Source organism: Dreissena polymorpha, chromosome 1, assembly GCF_020536995.1.
Source record: "Dreissena polymorpha isolate Duluth1 chromosome 1, UMN_Dpol_1.0, whole genome shotgun sequence".
NCBI classification, from domain to species: Eukaryota; Metazoa; Mollusca; class Bivalvia; order Myida; family Dreissenidae; genus Dreissena; species Dreissena polymorpha.
The window spans coordinates 114,364,644-114,387,833 of NC_068355.1; the positions used below are offsets into that span (position 1 = coordinate 114,364,644).

Here is a 23,190-nt window from a genome sequence, read left to right on the forward strand (position 1 = left end):
ATATTCAGATAAAAGGAAACGTCTTGAGGGCACAGTAGTTGGGGGGACAAGATTTTTTTATAGAAAATTTCAAATGGCCATAACTCTGTGAAAAATTAGCCGACCAGAACTCGATGATAATATGCACATTTCTTGGTAGTGAAGCTTCCCGTAAAGTTTCATTGAATTCCGGTCATAAGTTGCTGAGAAATAGCCCGGACAAAAATTGTGCACGGACGGACACACGGACACACGGACGGACAGACGAAGCGGCGACTATATGCTCCCCCCAAAATAAATTTTGGGGGAGCATAATAAATAAATAAATAAACAAATAAATAAATAAAATGACTTATCTATTAGCTGAGTAGTCTAAAGTTATGTCCGATGCTAAAAGAAAAGCTTGAACAACAATACTAAAAAAAGAGGCTTTACAACTATTTATAATCCATTCATTCCTAACGTTTAAACCTCACTTGTTATAATAAATAATCATTTACGTTCTTCACCCATTCAAACATGCAATGGACATTCCACGTGGCACCTTCCAAATGCAGAACTAATCATTTACATCACAATACATGCCCCTGCTATAGTACCGACAATAATCGATAATCCAGTGTTCTTCAGTCGAGTTTACAGTCCGATGACAATTCACGCGCAAGAAAGGAAACAACGCGCCAGCTCCTGTAGTAATTTCCACATCACCATAAAACTGTTGTCAAACGTCAAGACATACACTACCAACACCATTTTACTGTTGTTTCCAGACCTATGTTTCCTCCTTAAGTATATCTCCCGCTTCCGATACATTTCCGTACTCATTTAGTCGCGCGACGACTTCTGGTTTCTATCGTTGAAATTATACGCCTTCAGAACCACAACTAACAACGCGAGTCTATGTAATGAATAGGGTCTTACCACAACTAACAACGCGAGTCTATGTAATGAATAGGGTCTTAGACGTGTTTTCCAAATAATTAGAACGACGACAATGATGACAATGTTGAATAATAATAATAATAATAATAATCATCATAATAATAATAATAATAATAAAAATAATAATACTATTATTATTATAATTTTTGTTATAACTATTCTTAAAAGTAGTAGTAGTAGTAGTAGTAATAGTAGTAGTAGTAGTAGTAGTAGTAGTAGTAGTAGTAGTAGTAGTAGTAGTAGTATTAGTAGTTGTAGTAGTAGAAGTAGTAGTGGTAGTAGTAGTAGTAGTAGTAGAAGTAGAAGAAGTAGTAGTGGTAGTAGTAGTAGTAGTAGTAGTAGTAGTAGTAGTAGTAGTAGTAGTAGTAGTAGTAGTAGTAGTAGTAGTAGTAGTAGTAGTAGTAGTAGTAGTAGTAGTAGTAGTAGTAGTAGTAGTAGAAGTAGTAGTAGTAGTAGTAGTAGTAGTAGTAGTAGTAGTAGTAGTAGTAGTAGTAGTAGTAGTAGTAGAAGTAGTAGTAGTAGTAGTAGTAGTAGTAGAAGTAGTAGTTGTGGTAGTGGTAGTAGTAGTAGTAGTAGTTATAGTAGTAGTAGTAGTAGTAGTTGTTGTTGTAGTAGTAGTAGTAGTAGTAGTAGTAGTACTAGAAGTAGCAGCAGCAGCAGTAGCAGCAGCAGTAGCAATAGTAGAAGCAGTCGCAGAAGCAATAGTAGTGGCAACGATGAATGTATATATATAGCATTAAATAGTTTCCGTGGGCTATAAAGGTTACCACAAACAACATAATTAGCAAACTACAAGTATGATCGAAACGGAATAATACCCACATGTATTTGTTTTGTTTTATTAAGATAATCATCACACCGGTTTTTTATAACATAAATGCTTACTTAAGGTTTTAACCCTACCATTTGTATGTGATTCTTGTCTTAGACATTTATATTTAAAAAACACACTTTGAATTCAATACTTCTTCATTTTTCGATTTCAAAGAATATGCTATCAGAGACGTAGATAACATATATCTACGTCTTTGCTGCTTTCAATGACATTCGTGTGCAATTTGCAACGTGGGAAAATAAATGTATTCGATTCTCTTAAATCCTTTTCTGTTCATAAACACTGAAGTGAAGCAAATCTCTAAACGCAAGTGTATATAAATTAATTTGTTCCGGAAGAATGAATCTTTTAGTTGGATGTATCTTAAATATGAATTACTATCCGATGGAGTATACATTATGAATTGACACGATACGACCATGAAAACAAAAATGAGGAGAAAAATAGCTGAACTAGAAATTATTTGCTCAATATAAACCAATCTACCGGTAAATCCCCATGCTGGACAACGGGTGTATGGTCTAGTTCGGACATACTGGCTTCTCAAGCCATGAATCACAGGTTTGAGTCAACACGGCACCCGAACAGTTTCCGGTACGACCTAACCGTCTGCGATATTGCACAATATCTCATTTCAAATCTTGTTTTGGGGAACAAGCTACATTGGAGGAAATCAAAGTTCACTCGATAACACATCAATTACCTCAGTGCACATTTTTCTCTGAAACCAATGAAAACTATGGATTCAACGCATTTGTAACCGGATGGCAAAACGTATTACAAAATTTGTTGCAAATATAATTTTCCTAATTTTATACACAGAACATATTGTTTAGAGCATATACAATCGCTATGCAGTGTGTTTAAGCATATAACGAATAAATTAAAGCACGACTGCAATATCTCAACACGATTGCAATATCTCAACACGACTGCAATATCTCAACACGACTGCAATATCTCAACACGACTGCAATATTTCTGGTCAGATCTCAGCATGATATGCGTGTTTAATGATTACAGAAGAAAGCGCTTATATCAATAAAATGCATGATTAACGATAATGTAATGTGGCACTTATATCAATAAAATGCATGATTTACGATAATGTAATATGGCGCTTACATCAATAAAATGCACCCATTGGGCTATTCATCAATTTGAGTATTTTTACATATATTTACATAATTACGTAACGATTGAGTCATGCTAAGGAATATTTAAGTCGCCACAGATGTCCATGTTATGAGGAACAGTTTCGCTAGAAAAGCATCTTTTATGTCCTGTGCGATACATCTGGACTCCTTTGGTGGCTACATAATAATAAGTTGTGTTAAAGCGTCATATGTGTTACTATGTTTCGTAGTGCCTTTGTGTATTTTACTGAAATCACTCTCGTTTTGATAAATACGGTTTGGCATTGGTTCGTACAGGTTATTTAGAAGAGAAAGTACGGTGTCGATTTAGCGCGAAAAAATGCAAGGGTTTCTTGTTTAGGGTTTAGCGCGAAAAAGCACGGGTTTCTCGTTTTGGGCTCTGTATGAGTTGCAAATCTACTGATTTGCTAGTTATCCCCCTGCCATAGGCGGGAGGGATATTGTTTTGGCATTGTCCGTCCTCCAGTCCGTCCTTCAGTCCGTCCGTCTTTCCGTCCGTCCGGCACTTTTGCGTCCGGAGTCATATCTTGAAAGTGCTTTGGCGGATTTCATTAAAACTTGGTATGAGTATATATATGGATAAGAGGATGATGCATGCCAAATGGCATTGTACACCATCTGTTAAAAACGGAGTTATGGTCCTTTGTATCTTAAAAAAATGCTTTTTTAGCTGAGTGTCAAATATAACACTTTTGTGTCCAGAAGCATATTGGCGGGGGATATCAATTCAACTACTTTGCTTGTTGGATGTGTATTTAACGGGCGCATGAATCGCAGAAGGAGAACAAACGGGTTATATACCCGCTCTCCCGCCACCTAATCAATACATGTGTGTTAAAATAACCGATTTCATTACGTTTACTTGTCATGTCGCAATGATAAAAGGAAAAAATAGTGGGGGTTCAGTTCAGTTTTTAGTTGGTCGCGTTCGCGGTCAGCTAAATTTACAGAGCATATTTTGCAAATCAGTATGTGCTTAGAAGCCTTAAGTACGGTAAGAACCACAACTCACTCTGCAAGGGACGATTACCGCGGGCTGTATGCAGCAGAAAACAAATGATTCTGCTTTAGCAGTGAGTGTATATACCCTCTAGCAGTGAGTTTATATACCAGCTTGTAAGTCGACATTGGCCAGTCTAGTGTTTATCATTGAAATCTGTACATATTGGCTGCTTTCAGGGAAACGGGGCTTAATGCACGTCAAATAAGATTAGCCTGTGCACACTGATTAGCCTGTGCAATGCGTACAAGCTAATCAAGGACGACAACTTCAGTGCCTTCAGCGCTTTGATTAGTTCATGTGAGATGGGATCCTTAAACGAACCAAGTCTTTTACTGTGGAGGTCCATGCATTAATTTTTACTCAAGTCAGAAGCAGTTAAATGTTTTGTTTCATTCTTTACTTCATATTGTGCTTTAACGCGATTTAAAATTGTAAGTAATTTGTATCGTTTTTCAGACTGTCGCGTCCCGTAGATAATTCTTCGTGTATTTTTATTGAAATATTAGTATGTTTTAATATCCGCCACATTGGACTTGTTCAAAGTGCTATCATTTTTGTTTTGTTATGTACTGAACGATTTAGGTAACACGTTATTTTCTATATTTAAGAACTGATATTTTTATCGTTTCGTTTTTGTGTAACTGATAACGCTGTATGCGTGGTGCTTTTGGTGTATGTTTATTGTTTTAATTTGCGAAATGCATGCGACTATGTGTTGTGTACATGGTTTTGTAAAATAATACTTAAATATTTACGATATAGTTATAGCTGATTATTTGCATATTTCTCTAAAATTAGGGGTTTCGGGAGGTGATGAAGGCACCTAGAAACCGGTCTTGAGCCATGGGTCCCCATACGTACCCCTGCCATTAAAAGAAAAAAGAAAGAAAAAGAAATGGAAGAAGGCTTGAGTATCCCGCTCGCGTTTAAACCTGAGTCGTTCATTACTACCGATTATTGTTTGGGTCGTACGTGACATGTGCAATTCTCTTAACTGATGGTGATGGATACATCTTGTAATTATCGCAGCTGCTTTTAAAGGGGCCTTTTCACAGATTTGGCATGTATTGAAGGTTGTCATTAAATGCTTTATATCGATAAATGTAAACATTGGATCTAAAAAGCTCCAGTAAAAAATCAAGAATAGAAATTTTAAAAAGGAAAAAAGTAACCCTCAATAGGGCTCAAAACACTGACCCCTGGAGTCCAGGAATAAAAGTCTACCACTAAGACCACTCGGCCATCCGTGCTCATACAATGGTGGGTGTATTTTATACTTTATATAAGCAATCCTCGTAACTTCACAATATATAACGACAACAGCAGAACTCTCCAAATTATTCAATCGTTTCGCGTTGCAACGCTTTATAATTTTCAGGTTTTTAAATCGTCAACATATGCATATAATGGCTATTTTAGAGCATGGTAAATGTTCAGAATTACTGTTTCCTCACAAATATCATAACTAAAGCGAAAATTTGCGAATCTGAAACTTTTTTTTTTAATTTTGTCAATTTACCAAAGCGTGAAAAGGCCCCTTTAACAAAACTAATGCTTCAATGTGTGCACTTTTCGCAAATTGGCGTGGTTGATCAGATGGGCATTGGGGCGTCCTGTGTGCGCTATGGGCATCGACCGGGGCGGGCGGATTGTTCGGGCCGTAGCGTCCATGGGCTTGTCCTTTTTAATGGTGCAGTTAAATTGTGCACTTGTGTGATTTTGAGCTTGGGCTAACCGTCTTATGTGTATTAATAATATTGCACAATTCGCATGCCGCACATGTGTATGGAAAGCCTTGACTGTCTTATACGCACAAAATGAACATTGTTGTGGCAAAATAGAAGTATATTTAGTCACTTTGTCAATATATTAAGTCAATCTGTCATTATATTGGGTGCTTGTGTCAATATATTATGTCAAGCCAAACTACTATTGAGTTAACGAACCTATATATCATGTCGATGTGACCTTATATTGTGCCAATACGTCATTATATGATGTGCATTTGTCAATATATTATGTCAAACCATCCTTATATTGAGTGGTTTCGTCATTATATTGTGTGCATTTGTCAATATATTGTGTCAAACCATCCTTATATGAAGTCAATCTGTCATTATCTTGGGTGCATTTGTCAATATATTATGTCAAACCATCCTTATGTTGAGTGGTTTCGTCATTATATTGGGTGCTTTTGTCATTATATTGTGGCAAACCATTCTTATATTAAGTCAATCGGTCATTATATTTGGTGCTTTTGTCAATATATTATGTCAAACCATCCTTATATAGTGGTATCGTCATTATATTGGGTGCTTTTGTCAATATATTATGTCAAACTTTCCTTATATTGAGTGGTTTCGTCATTATATTGAGAGGATCAAATTGACCGGGTCATATGCACAGTGCGACATTACCCAGTTAATGTGCTCCACTCAATATAATGACGAAACCACATCAAAGGATGGTTTGACATAATATATTGACAAAAGCACCCAATACAATGACAGATTAACTTAATATAATGATGGTTTGACACAATATATTGACAAAAGCACCCAATATAATGACAGATTGACTTCATATAAGGATGGTTGGCACAGTATATTGACTGATGCACCCAATATAATGACGAAACCACTCAATATAAGGATGGTTTGACATAATATATTGACAAAAGCACCCAGTATAATGACGATACCACTCAATATAAGGATGGTCTGACATAATATATTGACAAGGGCACCCAATATAAAGACGATACCACTAAATATATACGATGGTTTGACATAATAATATATTATATTGACAAAAGCACCAAATATAATGACCGATTGACTTAATATAACACAATATATTGACAGATGCACCCAATATTATCACGATACCACTCAATATAAGGATGGTTTGACACAATATATTGACAAAAGCACCCAATATAAGGACTTGACTTAATATAAGGATGGTTTGACACAATATATTGACAAAAGCACACAATACAATGACGAAACCACTCAAAATAAGGATGGTTTGACATAATATATTGGCAAATGCACCCAATATAATGACAGATTGAGTTAATATAAGGAAGGTTTGACACAATATATTGACAAATGCACCCAATATAATTACATATTGACTCAATGTAAGGATGGCTTGACATAATATATTGACAAATGCACCTCATATAATGACGTATTGACATAATATAAGGTCACATCGACATGACATATAGGTTTGTTGACGTATAAGACAGTGAAGGCATTCCATACATGTGCATGTTTAATTATACTTATAACGACGTGTCCTACAGAATTGATTTAGTATCGTTTCAGTTTTTAGATATATGTGAAGGATGTCGCAACGTTTACTGACGTCTCGAGACTCTTCAATTTAGCGGTGCCATGGAGGTCGATCTCTGATGTATATTGAATATACAGTCGTCAGAAGTTATTATTTGCATTTATGTGAAGAAAGCCCTTTCAAATACAAACACCCACTCATAGTTAGTATGTCCGGGTTTTCGCCGAAGCAACAATGATATGTTTAAAATACAAATACACCAGTGCACGGTGACCATTGAGACCTTAATCATCATCATTATAATTATTACCATTATCCCCACCATCACTATCACTATTATAAGTATTTTCATTGTTATTATTATTACCACCATTATTATTATTTATGATTGATAGTTCAAAGATTGTTTATTCAATTTTGTGTTTTTACTCTGCTCTCCACCCCAAGAGAGGTGTCAGTGGGGGTTCGAGCGAGATACAGGAAACACCCCGATTCCTTCCAGAGGCGTGCCCTGTGTAGAGCACCGATACACGGCACTCCCGTTTTTAATGTTCCTCGCCGAGGACACGTTAGTCAGTTAAAGGGGCCGTCCAACAGATTTTGGCATGTATTGAAGCATGTTAGTAAATGCTTTATATTGATAAATTTAAACATTTGACCTAAAAATCTCCAGTAAAAAAAAAACAAGAATACAGTTTAAAACAAGAGCACCGCCTTGCGGGTGCAGACCGCTCATCTATTTTCTTTTTAAAGGTGAAGGGACTCTCATTTTCAATCACAAGGGAGGGAGGGGTGGAGTGAAGAGGGGTGTATAGTGTGGGGTGTGGACATTTATTACATTATTTCCAAAAATGCGAAAAAAATGCGAAAACTAAAATTTCGGGGGGGGGGGGATTCTTAGGTGCGATGGTTGGACGGTATTTCAAACATAAAATAATAAAAATAAATATTTGTGATTTGTGTTTTTTTAACCGTTTCAAAAAAAATTGATGGGGGGGGGGGGAGGTGGGGTGGGGGTGTGTGGGGGGGGGTATAGTGTGAGGGTGTGGTGGTCATTTGTGAGATGATCTTAAAAAAAAAAAATTAGGGGGGGGGGGGGGTATTCGGGTGGGTGGGAGGGGGGGGGGATTCTTGGTAGCGATGGTTGGACGGTATTTCAAACATAAAATAATAAAAAAAATATTTGTGTTTTTAACCGTTAAAAAAAATTTGGGGGGGGGGTGGGGTGGGGGGGGGGTATAGTGTGAGGGTGTGGTGGTCATTTGTGAGATGATCAAAAGAAATTTAGGGGGGGGGGAGATTCGGGGGGGGGGGGGGAGGGGGGGAGGGCACGGGGGATGGTTTGGGTGGAGTCTATTGTGGTATGTCAGGTACGAGTAGTTTTGTCAAAGTATCAATCAAATCTAATCATAAATAAAGAAGTTATGGCAATTTTAGCAAAATTTAATAATTTGACCTTGAGAGTCAAGGTCATTCAAAGGTCAAGGTTAAATTCAACTTGCCAGGTACAGTAACCTCATGATAGCATGAAAGAATTTGAAGTTTGAAAGCAATAGCCTTGATACTTAAGAAGTAAAGTGGAGCGAAACACAAAATTTAACCATATATTCAAAGTTACTAAGTCAAAAAAGGGCCATAATTCCGTAAAAATGACAACCAGAGTTATGCAACTTGTCCTTTTACTGTACCCTTATGATAGTTTGCGAGTGTTCCAAGTATGAAAGCAATATCTATGATACTTTAGGGGTAAAGTGGACCAAAACACAAAACTTAACCAAATTTTCAATTTTCTAAGTATAAAGGGCCCATAATTCCGTCCAAATGCCAGTCAGAGTTACATAACTTTGCCTGCACAGTCCCCTTATGATAGTTAATAAGTGTTTCAAGTATGAAAGCAATAGCTTTGATACTTACGGAATAAAATGGACCTAAACACAAAACTTAACCAAAATTTTCAATTTTCTAAGTATAAAAAGGGCACATAATTATGTCAAAATGCACGCCAGAGTTATCTAACTTTGCCTGCCCAGTCCCCTCATGATAGGAAGAAAGTGTACCAAGTTTGAATGCAAAAGCATTGATACTTTCAAAGAAAAGTGGACCTAAACGCAAAACTTAACCAAAATTTTCAATTTTCTAAGTATAAAAAGGGCACATAATTCTGTCAAAATGCACGCCAGAGTTATCTAACTTTGCCTGCCCAATCATCTCATGATAGTAAGTAAATGTACCAAGTTTGAATGCAATAGCATTGATACTTTCTGAGAAAAGTGGACCTAAACGCAAATCTTAACCGGACGCCGACGCCGACGCCAAGGTGATGACAATAGCTCATATTTTTTTTTCAAAAAAATAGATGAGCTAAAAAGTAAAAAAAAAAGTAACCCACAACAGGGTTCGATCCACTGACCCCTGGAGTCAGGAGTTAAAAGTTTCCCGCCCAGACCACTCGACCATCCATGCTCATGTCTAGAGCGGATGTATGTTTTACCTATATAAGCAATCCTAATTGTTACCCAAAATATAACTACAACAACAGAACTTTCCAAATTATTCAATCGTTTCGCGTCGCACGACGCTTTATAATTTTCAGGTTTTCAAATCGTCAAAAGATGAATATAACGGATATTTAACAGCATATTAAATGGTCAGTATTACCATTTCCTCAAAAATATAACAAAAACGAAAATTTGCGCATCTGAAACAACTTTTTAATAAAATAATTTTGTCAATTTACCAAACGATGGATTGCAGGGCGAGTGTACAGTTTCTTTCCCAAATTATACTGCTTACTCGTCTATATTTAACACATATCATTCACTGTAAACCAGATGATAACAAAAATACGAGATAACATGTGAAAGACAAGAATACTTCGCAACCATTGATTTTTATGTCATATTAAGCAGGTCACGTCATCAGGGCCAAAGCAAGCGGGCGTGATGGAAATTTGCCAGGTACGCGCCACCAGCCCAGCTGACATGCTCTACCCAAAACATTTAATCTAACCTACATTTGGAATCTAAAATACACCGGTAGCAGTCATATTAAAATAAAATATTATTTACACTCTATATACGCATGATCTGTGTTAGGGGAGCACTGTGGGGGGATGATGTGGATCCATCTTCGCACTTTTTGCATCTTCCACAGATGAGTGGAAGTGTGTTACATGTATATGTGCGCCTGCCCATTGTCGCGTGGTAGGCATCTGGCGACAGCTTAAGAGTGGGATAGATAGAGGGTCTCGTGGAACCCTGACTTTGACAGCCGTTCACCGACATGACTTTAGTGTATGTTTATTAATATATATACATTATTTTGTACACGTGTGTTCATAGACGTTACGCTTTAAGTTAACTGATATCTTCTTTGGTACATGTAGTTCGATCTCTGCTTTGGTGAACGTTGACGTCATGGCAACTGCAGCGAATGCTAGAATAATCAGATTATTTACAAGCAGCTGCATCAGTTTCCACACCAAGTAGATGCTCTACAAGTTCTCCTAGTCTCCACCCTACAGTACGGCTGCGAGACGTAAACGCCTCACGTGGACACAGAACGCATGATACAAGCCTTTGAACACACGTGTTTCCGAAGACTCCACATCTATTAGGAGCACAAGGCCAACCTGTACGCCCGGAACATGACAGCAGCACTTATTGGCCCACAAGAACCCCTCTTATGGAGCGTCAAACGACGACAGCTTACTTGGTTTTGAAACATCGCCAGGCACGATTCACTGTGCCAAACTCCAGCTTCCAGTGAACTCTAGAGGGAGGTCGTTGTCAATGCCGTCAGAAGAAGAGCTGGATGGAAAATGTGAAAGAGTGGACATCTCTTCCCGTGGATTAGCTCAAAAGACCTGACGTGCGCGGATCTCTCTGCGTCGTGGTCTCTACCTCCAACGACCAGACCGGTCCGTCGAGGGAATTATGATGACGGTTACCTGTTAATACCCGTTTTTTAATTATTTTTTATTGATACTTGTTGTTTGTAAACGTTGATTGATAACTGTAGTTTGTACATTTTGGTAGATAAATATTGTTTGTAAATATTGTTTGGTTGATACCGGTAGTTTGGGAATGTAAACTGAAACACGACCCTACATTTTTAAATGTCAGGTCTCTTCTTTCAACGTAAATATGCTTTGATATAAATGAATAACGGCTTTTTGTTTGACATATTTTATTATGTGGAATGTAAACATTGCCAACATACCCATGTCTTGAAATGTACTTAAAATAACATGTATACTCATTAAATACGCCAATGCAAAACATTCTGGTACATTACATGTACACATGTTCCAGATATACATTAAATAAAATATGCATAATAAACCCATACAAATAATATTGCAAAACACAATGAGATGGTAGCTCTAAAAAGTAAAAATTCCAAAGTGGCATCGCTAATTTTTAGATGTATTTCAAACAGTAACAGTTTACACTAATGTTACCTATAATAAAATTCCAGGTGTGCATGCTGTAATCGTATGAAATTCTATGTTATTAAGAACACACATTTGACACAGTTAGAAAAATAATAATCTTACACAAATAACAATTGGTTACCATTGTAGAGCTTACCGCCTTAATATATCAGGGTGCAGAATCAACGCGATTTCCTGGGTTTTACACATGGGCTGGACAGAATGTTCACACACCGTTAAGAACTTTCTTTTTGCAAATATCTCAAGTTATTGAAATACATAAACTTTTTTCTTGCAGTTTGTGCCGATATCTTAAGGTATAAGAATAAATCCTTGAATACGTCTGAAATTGTTGACAAAATTTCGTGTTGCCTGAACATAACCGTGTACAATGGATGCAGTAGATACCGAATTTTTTAACAAGAACACAGGCTTCTTAAATAATGTAATTCAGATGTATTTCACATTGCCATAAGCAGCATAAAACTCTGTCTTTTATGCACTAGTTGAAATTCTAAAAAAATAATTTTTAAAAGTTATTTGAAATAAAGCACCACTCACCGTCGTGTATACACCAATTAAAGTAAAAAGGTGGAACCCCACAAAGTCACGTGATCCTGCATCCTGATATAGCTGGTCAATATTAACCTGGCACTGACCAGTATACATTAACATATAAAAGCGCCGTTACAAAAAATCCATACTAGAAGCGATTTTAATTGATATAGTCGTACCTGATTAAGTACACTGTTATTTTAAATAAAGTATTTCAAAACTTGTAAGAACAAAGAAGAATGCAAATATAGGAAACAATCCAAGCGCTTAATTTATGCTTTTAGAGTTCATAAGTGCCAAGTTAATGTTGACGGACTTTACCTTAAATATCAACATAGCTATAGCAAATAGGTACCACACAATTTTTTTTAAATCCCCTTTGATAATAAACTGTGAATATAAACAGATAATCTTAAAAGCGTCATCAATCCCAAGCTACAAACCCTATGGAAAGTCTTAATATTTACAAATCAAATGAGGAAAATAATTGATATTTGAACATTTTGGAAGATAATTGTTTGTAAATGTTGGTGCGTGACATAACGGTATATGCATATTGTATATTCTTATGATAGAAATTTAAGTACAGATAGATTTAATAATAGGGAAATATTTTAATAATATGTTTGAGTATGTAATGTTGCTGTGTGTTGCGGGTATTTAGGAATTAACATAACATGTGTCAGTTTGGATGGGACATGTAATGAAGTTTGAAAAATTGATTATGGAAGTATGGTTTCATTTCTCCAATGTAGTTCAATTATCGGGAACATCTGTTGACATGGTCTTAGTTCTTGATTAACAATTTGGCTCGTAGGTCAACATTACTTGAAACCAATACATAATTCAGATATGATAATTATATAAGGGTAATTCCAATTTCCCAAGGTACATACGGATACAAGTTTGGATTGAATGTGTATCGAATGTGTATCAGGGTTTGCATAATCGATTATAGAAGTGTTAGGTTTCATATTACCAATGTGGGTTGTCCATAGAGAACATCTGTTTGTATGATCAAGTATGCTAATGAAATGAGGTATCCCGTTCCCAAAGTGATAATTGTGTATTGCACTCTTCTGCTGTGACAGGTGGTAGATGCATGAGCGATCCATTCAATCAACAAGGGTTATTCGAAGGGGTGGGTTTAGTAAATCGGGGGAAGAGTATCAGTTAACCAATCAAGAATGGGATAAGACATGTCTAACTTTTATGTTTATTTTTCCTCAGAATAAAAATGCTGTGAGGTTGTTGTAAGAGGATTCTGCGGTTAGATTTGAAAGTCTGCGGTGACAGTTGTCACGTTTTCTTGACGGGGCGGCCATGTTGGCCGCCGCGCTGTAAAATTGTACTTCATGAACATTAGAAGCGTTGTGTTAGAAATTATTTAACAGAAATAAATCTCGATGAAAACAGAAATGAACTTTGTTTGTTACTGTGTGTTCTCCATGAACAATACGTAATTACGCTACACGTTGATACTGGTAGTTTGGGAATGTCAACTGTAACACGACATTAGTGACAGATATGAGTTGCCAAACAGCCCATCATTTCAACATGGGGCATCTTCATAGTTAATTTACTCAGACTTGCTTATGCTGGTTTGTAACTGATATTGCTATTTTAATAGAAAAATGCCTCTTAACTCTTTAAATGATAAATTACCAAACATTCAATATGTAATGTTCAGTGACCACAATTTGCTACCCATTAACAGAAAAACACAGATTTAATGGGAACAAAATGTTTCAAACAGCACGTTTAATTCTCAAAATTTGAAAAAAAGAGATTTGTAAATAAATGAAAGGTTTTGTAGAAGTATATTTATAACCGTCTCTATTGCTAACAAACAGTGAGCAACGAAAACAAGTACAGAATTATGCTTTTTTCAAAACAGGGCAAACTATAATATGACATCAATGAAAGAACACAAATGAACAAAAAAGTTGACACTATAGGAACGAGGGTTTTACAAACTTTCGACAATGGAATGTAAAAAATATATATGAAATACAATATAATGCCATAGAATAATGCAAGGTATTTGACCCTTAAAATACAAAACATTTTTTTATAAATGGGGTTTAAATCACTAAACATTGAAAATTTTAAAGATTTTAATCGACTTAATCCAAATTTAATGTCATTTGCTATTTTATTGTTGGAATAACTCTTCAATATTTACCATAAAACCTGCATGTTAATGATGGTGATAGGGCAACACAGGGTATCATGTCTCAAAATAAATATGTTCAAATTTTTTAAAGGTTTTGAATCACAGCTTCTACTGTCAAGTACGCACACCTAACATGCTTGTGTAAGTAATTACAGAAATCAAAGAGCAGTCATGGTTATGGCTATCACAGCTATGTTTTCTTGTAGTCAATGGGTCTGGATTTTCAATCGTATGGTTTTCATGAAACACACTCTTAGAATGGCAATAAATATCACAGAATGGCTCTGGTTTACGACACCTGACCAATGAAAATGAACAAATCATATAACATATTGAAAAATAAAGTAATCATTAGGAATTAAATGAAAGGAAGACTTCAATTTTGATCAGAATACTATTTATACTTCTTACTTTGTCTTATTAACAGTTACTGTTGTTAGTTTCTGCAAAAAAATACAACATCTATAAATAAAATGCTCTGACATAAGTTCTATTTTTATAACATTAAATCTATTGCACATATAATGTTAAAACTAACATTGAGTATTGTTTCAAATTTAGAATTTGTTCGATTCATATATCACCATGGCAACAATTATCATGATCACTATAGCAATCATCACCATGATCACGTCAGGTGTCATAAACCAGAGCAGACACCGTCAGACGGTGATAACCATGTGACCTTGACCCGTGTCACAGCCAGCACTTGAGGTCGAGTTGTCTGGAGATCGTCGTCGTAGCAACCGACGTTGAGCAGCCTCGATCTGTAACAACATTTAATGATCTGTAACAAAATTGTGTGATCTGTAACAATATTGTGTGATCTGTAACAATATTGTGTGATCTGTAAGAACATTTAATGTTCTGTAACAAAATTCTATGGTCTGTAACAAAATTGTATGGTCTGTAACAAAATTGTATAAGAAAGTACCTCATTGTATAAGTGAGTACCCAAGTATATAAATTATATATTTATTGCATCATGTGCATATTAACATAGTGAGTACCCAATTATATAAATTATATATCAATTGCATCATGTGCATATTAACATATCATTAACAAGAGCTGTTTCTCAGCCAATAAGGGCCCAGTATCAGCCAATAAGGGCCCAGTATAAGCCAATAAGGGTCAGTATCAGCCAATAAGGGTCCAGTATCGGCCAATAAGGGCCCAGTATCAGCCAATAAGGGCCCAGTATAAGCCAATAAGGGCCCAGTGTCAGCAAATAAGGGTCCAGTATAGCCAAAAAGGGCCCCAGTATCAACCAATAAGGGGCCAGTGTTAGCCAATAAGGACCCAGTGTTAGCCAATAAGGGCCCAGTATCAGCCAATAAGGGCCCAGTGTCAGCCAATAAGGGCCCAGTGTCAGCCAATAAGGGCCCAGTATCAGCCAATAAGAGCCCAGTGTAAGCTTATAAGGACCCAGTGTCAGCCAATAAGGGCCCAGTGTCAGAAAAAAAGGGCACAGTATCAGTCAATAAGGGCCCAGTATCAGCCAATAAGGGCCCAGTGTCAGCCAATTAGGGCCCAGTGTCAGCCGAAAAGGGCCCAGTGTCAGCCAATAAGGGCCCAGTGTCAGCCAATCAGGGCCCAGTATCAGCCAATAAGGGCCCAGTGTCAGCCAATAAGGGCCCAGTGTCAGCCAATAAGGGCCCAGTGTCAGCCAATAAGGGCCCAGTGTCAGCCAATAAGGGCTCAGTGTCAGCCACTAAAGGCCCAGTATCAGCCAATAAGGGCCCAGTATCAGCCAATAAAGGCCAAGTTTCAGTCAATAAGGGCCCAGTATCAGCCAATAAGAGCCCAGTGTCAGCCCCCTGGGCCCAGTGTCAGTCAATAAGGGCCCAGTGTCAGCCAATAAGGGCCCAATGTCAGCCAATAAGGGCCCAATGTAAGCCAACAAGGGCCCAGTGTCAGTCAGTAAGGGCCCAGTATCAGCCAATAAGGGTCCAATGTCAGCTAATAAGGGCCCAATGTCAGCCAATAAGGGCCCAGTGTCAGTCAATAAGGGCCCAGTATCAGCCAATAAGGGCCCAGTATCAGCCAATAAGGGCCAAGTTTCAGTCAATCAGGGCCCAGTATCAGCCAATAAGAGCCCAGTGTCAGCCCCCTGGGCCCAGTGTCAGTCAATAAGGGCCCAGTGTCAGCCAATAAGGGCCCAATGTCAGTCAATAAGGGCCCAATGTCAGCCAATAAGGGCCCAGTGTCTGTCAGTAAGGGTCCAGTATCAGCCAATAAGGGCCCAGTGTCAGCCAATAAGGGCCAAATGTCAGCCAATAAGGGCCCAGTGTCAGCCAATAAGGGTCCAGTGTCAGTCAATAAGGGCCAAGTATCAGTCAAAGAGCCCAGTATTAGGAATATTGTTCATCTTTGAGCTCAACTCAGAAGATGAGATTTGAGCTGGGAATGTTGGTCAGCACACAACCCATCTCAAATCAAAGATATTCCAATATTCACTTACTATTTTCTTGCAAAAATGCAGGGTTTAGTCAGATCTTAGGGTAAAAACGATATCTGTGACCACTAAGTTGAGCATGATGGTAAACATCATATAAAAAAACGAAAAACAAACTCAAGGTTAAGTCAGAATTTTACGGAATCCAGATAGGGCCAAGTTGACACGGCATTCAAGCAACGCACGATATGACACTCGAAATTTGAGTGTCGCATATCGCGCTGGGTTTCAAAAAATAAATATTGCAGAAATCTTGACTGTTGACTTAATTGTCGACTGTCATATCGTGTGTTGCAATGAATGTCGCGTGTTGCTTCGCATGTCGACTTGAATTGTCGTGTGTCTACCTTGGAGCGCAACACTCGACATTTGCTCAATGCACGATACGACGCGCAACATGCGATACAACACTCGACAATATATCGAGCAAATTTAGCACAAATGCCACCTGTCGACCTAAAGTTCCCAAGGTCGACACGCGACATTTGCTCGACGCACGACTCGACGCATGATATGACACTCTACACTATATCGAGCAAATATCGCTCAAGTGTCGAATGTCGGCCGGTGCGGGAGTAATTTTTTCCACTGCAAGCACGGTTTTATAGTAACTTTTTAAGCTATAAGTAAAAAATGGCTGAAAAAGTTACTATTGCAACCTGCTTGCAGTTGAAAAATTACTTCCACACAGGTCGACATGTCAAATTCAAGAGTCGCGTGTCATATCGTGCATCGCTTGAATGTCGTGCGAAGGTCGACACACAAAAATCAACTTGGCCCTATACGCATTCCGTAGAATATTGACTGTAAGAGATACTTAGTCAAGGTTAGGTTATTTTATTTAATGCTTTCCGGTGGTTTATAGAGAAATATCAGTGAATTAAAACTGATAATTTCACTGTTTCAAACAGTGAAAATTATCAGTGAGAATTATCGATAATTTTCATTGTTTACTGTGAAATGACGTCATTTTTTTGACGAAATGACGTCATTATCCCAGCAAAATTCGTTAGTTAAACTCTTGAACAATGTATATAAACTGTGAAAAAAATGATGTGCTCTGTGAAAAGGGGGTTAAATGCATATGCATAGTTTTGTGCCGCTTTCGTTTCCGCACAGGCTAATCAGGGCTGACACTTCTGCACATGCATCAAACCCTCTTTTCACAAAGGGAGGCTCATTTATTTAAATATGTACATACCAGCTGATACTTTGGCAACAAACACATCCCTATAAAATAGACCATTTAATGCGTATGTAGAAAACGTAGTGAGATATGGTACAATTGATTAACTGAAACATTATCTGCTTAATGTTCCATATAAGTACTCCCCTTATTTTAGAAGTATGAAGCAAATTAGAATATCAAAAGTAGTTTCAACACTAGATGTGTCCAAAACTTACCTTATCTGAGAAGTACGAAGCAACTGTGAATATAACTAGCAGCACCAATGCTAAATGTGTCCAGAACTTCAACCAGTCCCTATACTGCCGCCTGAAAAATGCACCTTCAAAAATGATGCTAGAATTTAAAAAAGAAAAGAAAATAGCACAGTAGTTTAAAACTGAGTAAAATATATAATAATACTATCATTGTTATTATAAATACGCTATTCCATCATAGAATTTAACAAAACATTTATAACAAGACTATTGTCAAGCAATATAAGTCCCCTACCGGCTCCACCATTGTCAGAAATTCCACCATTTTCAGATTAAAAAATATATATTTGTTGCCATAGCAACCAGAATTTTTGACGTAGAAACAAAATGAAATGACGTGCATAATGTCCATATTGCCATCTATCCATGTTTTAAGTTTCATGAAAAAATATTAAGAACTGTAAAAGTTATCGCAGGATCCAGAAAACCACCATTTTCAGTAGTATTTCTAGTATATGTGTTGCCATAGCAACCAGAATTTTTGACGTAGGAACGAAATGAAATGACGTGCATAATGTCCATATTGACATCTATCCATGTTCCAAGTTTCATGAAAAAATATTAAGAACTTTTAAAGTTATCGCAGGATCCAGAAAAGTGTGACAGACTGACGGACACACAGCGAAAACCATAAGTCCCCTCCGGTGAAACCGGTAGGGGACTAATTAACAGCGTTTATCACTATATATGCGTTGTTCTGGGAACATTGGGCCTAATACTTGTGCATGAAGTTTTGTCCCAGATTACCATTAATCTGTGCAGCCCCACAGGCTAATCAGGGACGACACAATTTCTGCTTATATAAATGTCTCCTGTCAAGGAAGTCTGTTTTAAACGAAAATCAATTCTATGCAGACTACACAGGCTTATCTGGGATGACACATGCATTCAGCCTAGTTTACATTCTTTTTAAAAGTCACTGTCTTTATGAAACTCTTGCATCTGTCCTTGTTAGAAAATTCATACAAAGAAAAAAACCAACCCAACCCATTGTTAATTTTAATGTCAATACACTATGCTGTCAATAAACTATGCTAAGTCAATAATTATGCATCTGATAACAACCAAGATGGCAAAAATTCTACTTCTTAAAAATTTAATTGCAACAAAACAATTAAACAAACAAAAGAAGATTCAGAACAAACATACATATGGACGGATAGGCAAGTGACATGCTCTCACTTACTTATAACACAATAAAAGCTGTCATTGTCGGATAATTCATTCAAAGAAAAAGCCAAACCATTTTTAATTCTACTGTCAATAAACTCTGCTAAATCAATAATTATTAATCTCATAACAACTAGGATGGCAAATATTCTACGTTTGTACAATTAAATGGCCACAAAACCATTCAACATATCCACTGAAGCTTCAGAACAAACGTTCATATGGACAGATAGACAAGACAGTGCAATTCTTAATGCCCCCCACTTTCTGAGGAAGTTAATTACCTAGCAAGTAACCCTTTCCCACTCAGAAGCAAAGTGAAAATGGCTATGTGCAAACAGCATAAAACCAGAACAGCTTGCGTGTAACACACAGTCTGTTCAATTTTATGCTGTTTGCTGCTCTTAGGGTTGGAAATGAAGCCTTTAAAGCTTGATTTAAGTAAGAAAGGTCTTTAATTAGATTTAACTTTCTAAGGGAATACAAACACGTCAAAATACGTAATTAAGTGTTAAAGGGATAATTCATTCAATCATACAAGCACACATTATTATATAAACAATATATTGATTTAATGGTTATATTTTATAAAAGAAACGGACCAGTGAATAAGAAAGTACTGCATACACCTTTGTAAAGTAAACCCCTTAACCAATAGGCGACTGCACAAAAACTTCCATTTAGAAAGAGCGCTATATCGGAGGAAGCAGACATGCATAAAGTGGCTTAACTTGGTAATCAACTCTGTGAAAACAAAACCAATTGTACCATTCTCTTAGTTCATCGATATGCGTAAATCTGTTGCGATACTCTCTGGGTAACTCAAGCTGAGACTGTACAGGGAAGAATGACTCGTAGAAGTCTGCCAGTATGGCCTTCACCGTCTTGGCCTGATCTTGCCTGTGATCTATGTTATCATTCAGGCAAATGAATTTCCTGAAAAATGGGGTAACTCGCAGTCTGTTCAGGTTTTATGCTGTTTTCTGCTCATCAGTATATAACGGTTTGGAAATGAAGCCTTTAAAACTTAAATCTAGTGAGAAAGGTCTTTCATTAAATGTAACTTTCTAAGGGACATTGAAGTAGTACCTGAGCCAACAATGACCAATCGAGCATAACTAAGGGTTGGAAATAGCCCTTAAAACTTGAATTTAGTAAGAAAGGTATTTACTATTTAATTAAATGTAACTTTCTAAGGGACTACAAATTTGTCAAAATACATATCTAAGTGGTAAAGGTTTAACTCTTTCAGTGCTGGAACCGAATTTTGAAGTCCTTTGCAAACAGTTTGGATCCAGATGAGACGCCACAGAACGTGGCGTCTCATCAGGATCGAAACTGTTTGCTATTCTGATAGTATTCTTTGAAAAAAAAGAAGAAGAAAATGCTAATTCAAGAAATTCAGCAGACAACATTTAAGCAGATGACAAATTTCCCAGCATGCAAAGGTTTAAAAAGAAATGTGTGTTAGTTTCAGAAGAGCATCAATTTAAATGCTATGGTTTATATTATCACTTAATTAGGCCAATGAATTTTCTCAAAATGGGAGAGTAGGCAAACTATATACCAGAGAATCTGTTGGTAGATCATCAATTATGTGTCCTGAATGATCAGAGGTATTAATATTTAACATGGTAAAAAGTGCATTAAAAATTGACATCTACTGAATCTTATGATTTCCTGTTGTTTGTTTACATTTGTAAAGGGTTTGATAAGAATTTGCAGGAATAATCATGTCATGACGTCAAAAAAATGATTTCTGAAATGAAGACTATCACTGTCATTAACCATCCTTTTTCGTGATCTATGAAATAGCAGTTACATAGAAACAGTGAATATTATTGATAATTTTCACTTATTTTCAATGTTTTATACAATTAATTACTAATCTTTAATATTTGATGTTTCTCTGTGAACCACTAGAAAGAATACAATAAATATGGGCTGTGCTCTGTGAAAAGGGAGTTATATTCATGCGCATAAAGTGTGGTCCCAGATTAGCCTGTGCAGTCTGCATAGGCTAATCAGGGACAAAACTTTGAGCCTAACTGGAATTTTGCTAAAAAGAGACTTTCTTGAATCGAAAAATATCATAAAAGTGGAAAGTGTTGTCCCTGATTATCCTGTGCGGACTACACAGGCTAATGTGGAACGACACTTTAGCACATTCATTAAACCCCCTTTTCACAGAGCGTGGCTCAAATATACTTTACTTTGGATGCTTTCTTATATCGTCCAGCTGGCCAACTACTAAGGACACATTGGTTTTGATCATTTTGAAGGCAATCTCTGCATCGTCTACTTCTGTGTACCTAGCGACAAGATCATCTATTTGACTCCTGGACTTGTTTAAACAGGGCTTAATGCATTTGCGTTGTCACCCCAGATTAGCTTGTCTAATCTGAGATGACACTTTATGCACTTGTACATGTGTATTACACTCAATTTTTAGAGAACGCTGCTCATAGTTTTTTCTGCTTTAAAGCGTGCAAAATATAAAAAGTGTTATGTATTTTAGATAAACATTTCTATAGAAATAATTACCATTGAGTAATGTTGATTCCATATTAATCTTCTTAGCTTAGTCAATATATATTTGCTTCAATTTATTTTAAACTGAAGTTCATATTAAGGTGATTTTTTATACTTGAATAATTTTATACTTTCAACCTGAAAAATAAACATTGGCAAACTAGTTGTTTTATTTTCCTGTGCTTACTTATATTTGTTCTGAGGTGGAAATTTGTTCTTCATCAACGCCTGAATCTCTGGGCAGTGGACAAACAGGTTACGAGTTACTTGTGGCTAAAATGGCAAAAAGGTTATGAGTTACTTGTGGCTGAAATGACAAACAGGTTACGAGTTTCTTGTGGCTGAAATGGCAAACAGGTTATGAGTTACTTGTGGCTAAAATGGCAAACAGGTTACGAGTTACTTGTGGCTGAAATGGAAAACAGGTTACCAGTTACTTGTGGCTGAATTGGCAAAAAGACAACTAGTGATTTCTGGCTGAAATGGCTAACAGACATCTAGTTACTTGTGGCTGAAATGGCAAACATACAACTAGTTACTTTTGGCTGAAATGGCTTACAGACAACTAGTTACTTGTAGCTGAAATGGCAAACATACAACTAGTTACTTGTGGCTGAAATGGAAAACATACAACTAGTCAATAATCAATAATACCCGCAAGGGGAGTTAGACAGTATAGATAGATAGATAGATAGATAGATAGATAGATAGATAGATAGATAGATAGATAGATAGATAGATAGATAGATAGATAGATAGATAGATAGATAGATAGATAGATAGATAGATACTTTTGGCTGAAATGGCTAACAGACTACAAGTTACTTGTGGCTGAATTGGTAAACAGATTATGAGTAACATATGGCTGAAATGGCAAACATACAACTAGTTACTTGTGGATGAAATGGCAAACATACAACTAGTTACTTTGGCTGAAATGGCAAACAGACTACTAAAAACTTTTGGCTGAAATGGCAAACAGACAACAAGTTAATAATGGCTGTAATGGAAAACAGACAACTAGTACGGTAACTTGTGGCTGAAATGGCAAAAAGACAACTAGTAACTTGTGGCTGAAATGGCAAACATACTAATAGTTACTTGTGGCTGAAATGGCAAACAGACAATTATTTCCTTTTGGCTTAAATGGCAAACAGGCAACTTGATACTTGTGGCTGAAATGGCAAACTGGTTAAAAGTTA

The 23,190-nt window shown here is 36.8% G+C and overlaps 1 protein-coding gene across 2 annotated transcripts in view; it reads right to left on the reverse strand.

Annotated features, from left to right (window-relative positions):
* Positions 1–11,390: 11,390 nt before the first annotated feature.
* LOC127845214 (N-acetylglucosamine-1-phosphotransferase subunits alpha/beta-like) overlaps positions 11,391–23,190 on the reverse strand; it is a 41,652-nt gene continuing 29,852 nt past the window's right edge. For both annotated transcript variants that reach the window (XM_052376018.1, XM_052376011.1), the window contains 5 exons: positions 22,176–22,261; positions 21,670–21,768; positions 20,225–20,392; positions 18,248–18,338; positions 11,391–15,152 (listed from right to left, as the gene is read on the reverse strand). In XM_052376018.1, the coding sequence (XP_052231978.1) occupies positions 15,048–15,152; positions 18,248–18,338; positions 20,225–20,392; positions 21,670–21,768; positions 22,176–22,261 (549 nt within the window). In that variant the 3' untranslated portion in view covers positions 11,391–15,047. The remainder of the gene's footprint in view (positions 15,153–18,247; positions 18,339–20,224; positions 20,393–21,669; positions 21,769–22,175; positions 22,262–23,190) is intronic.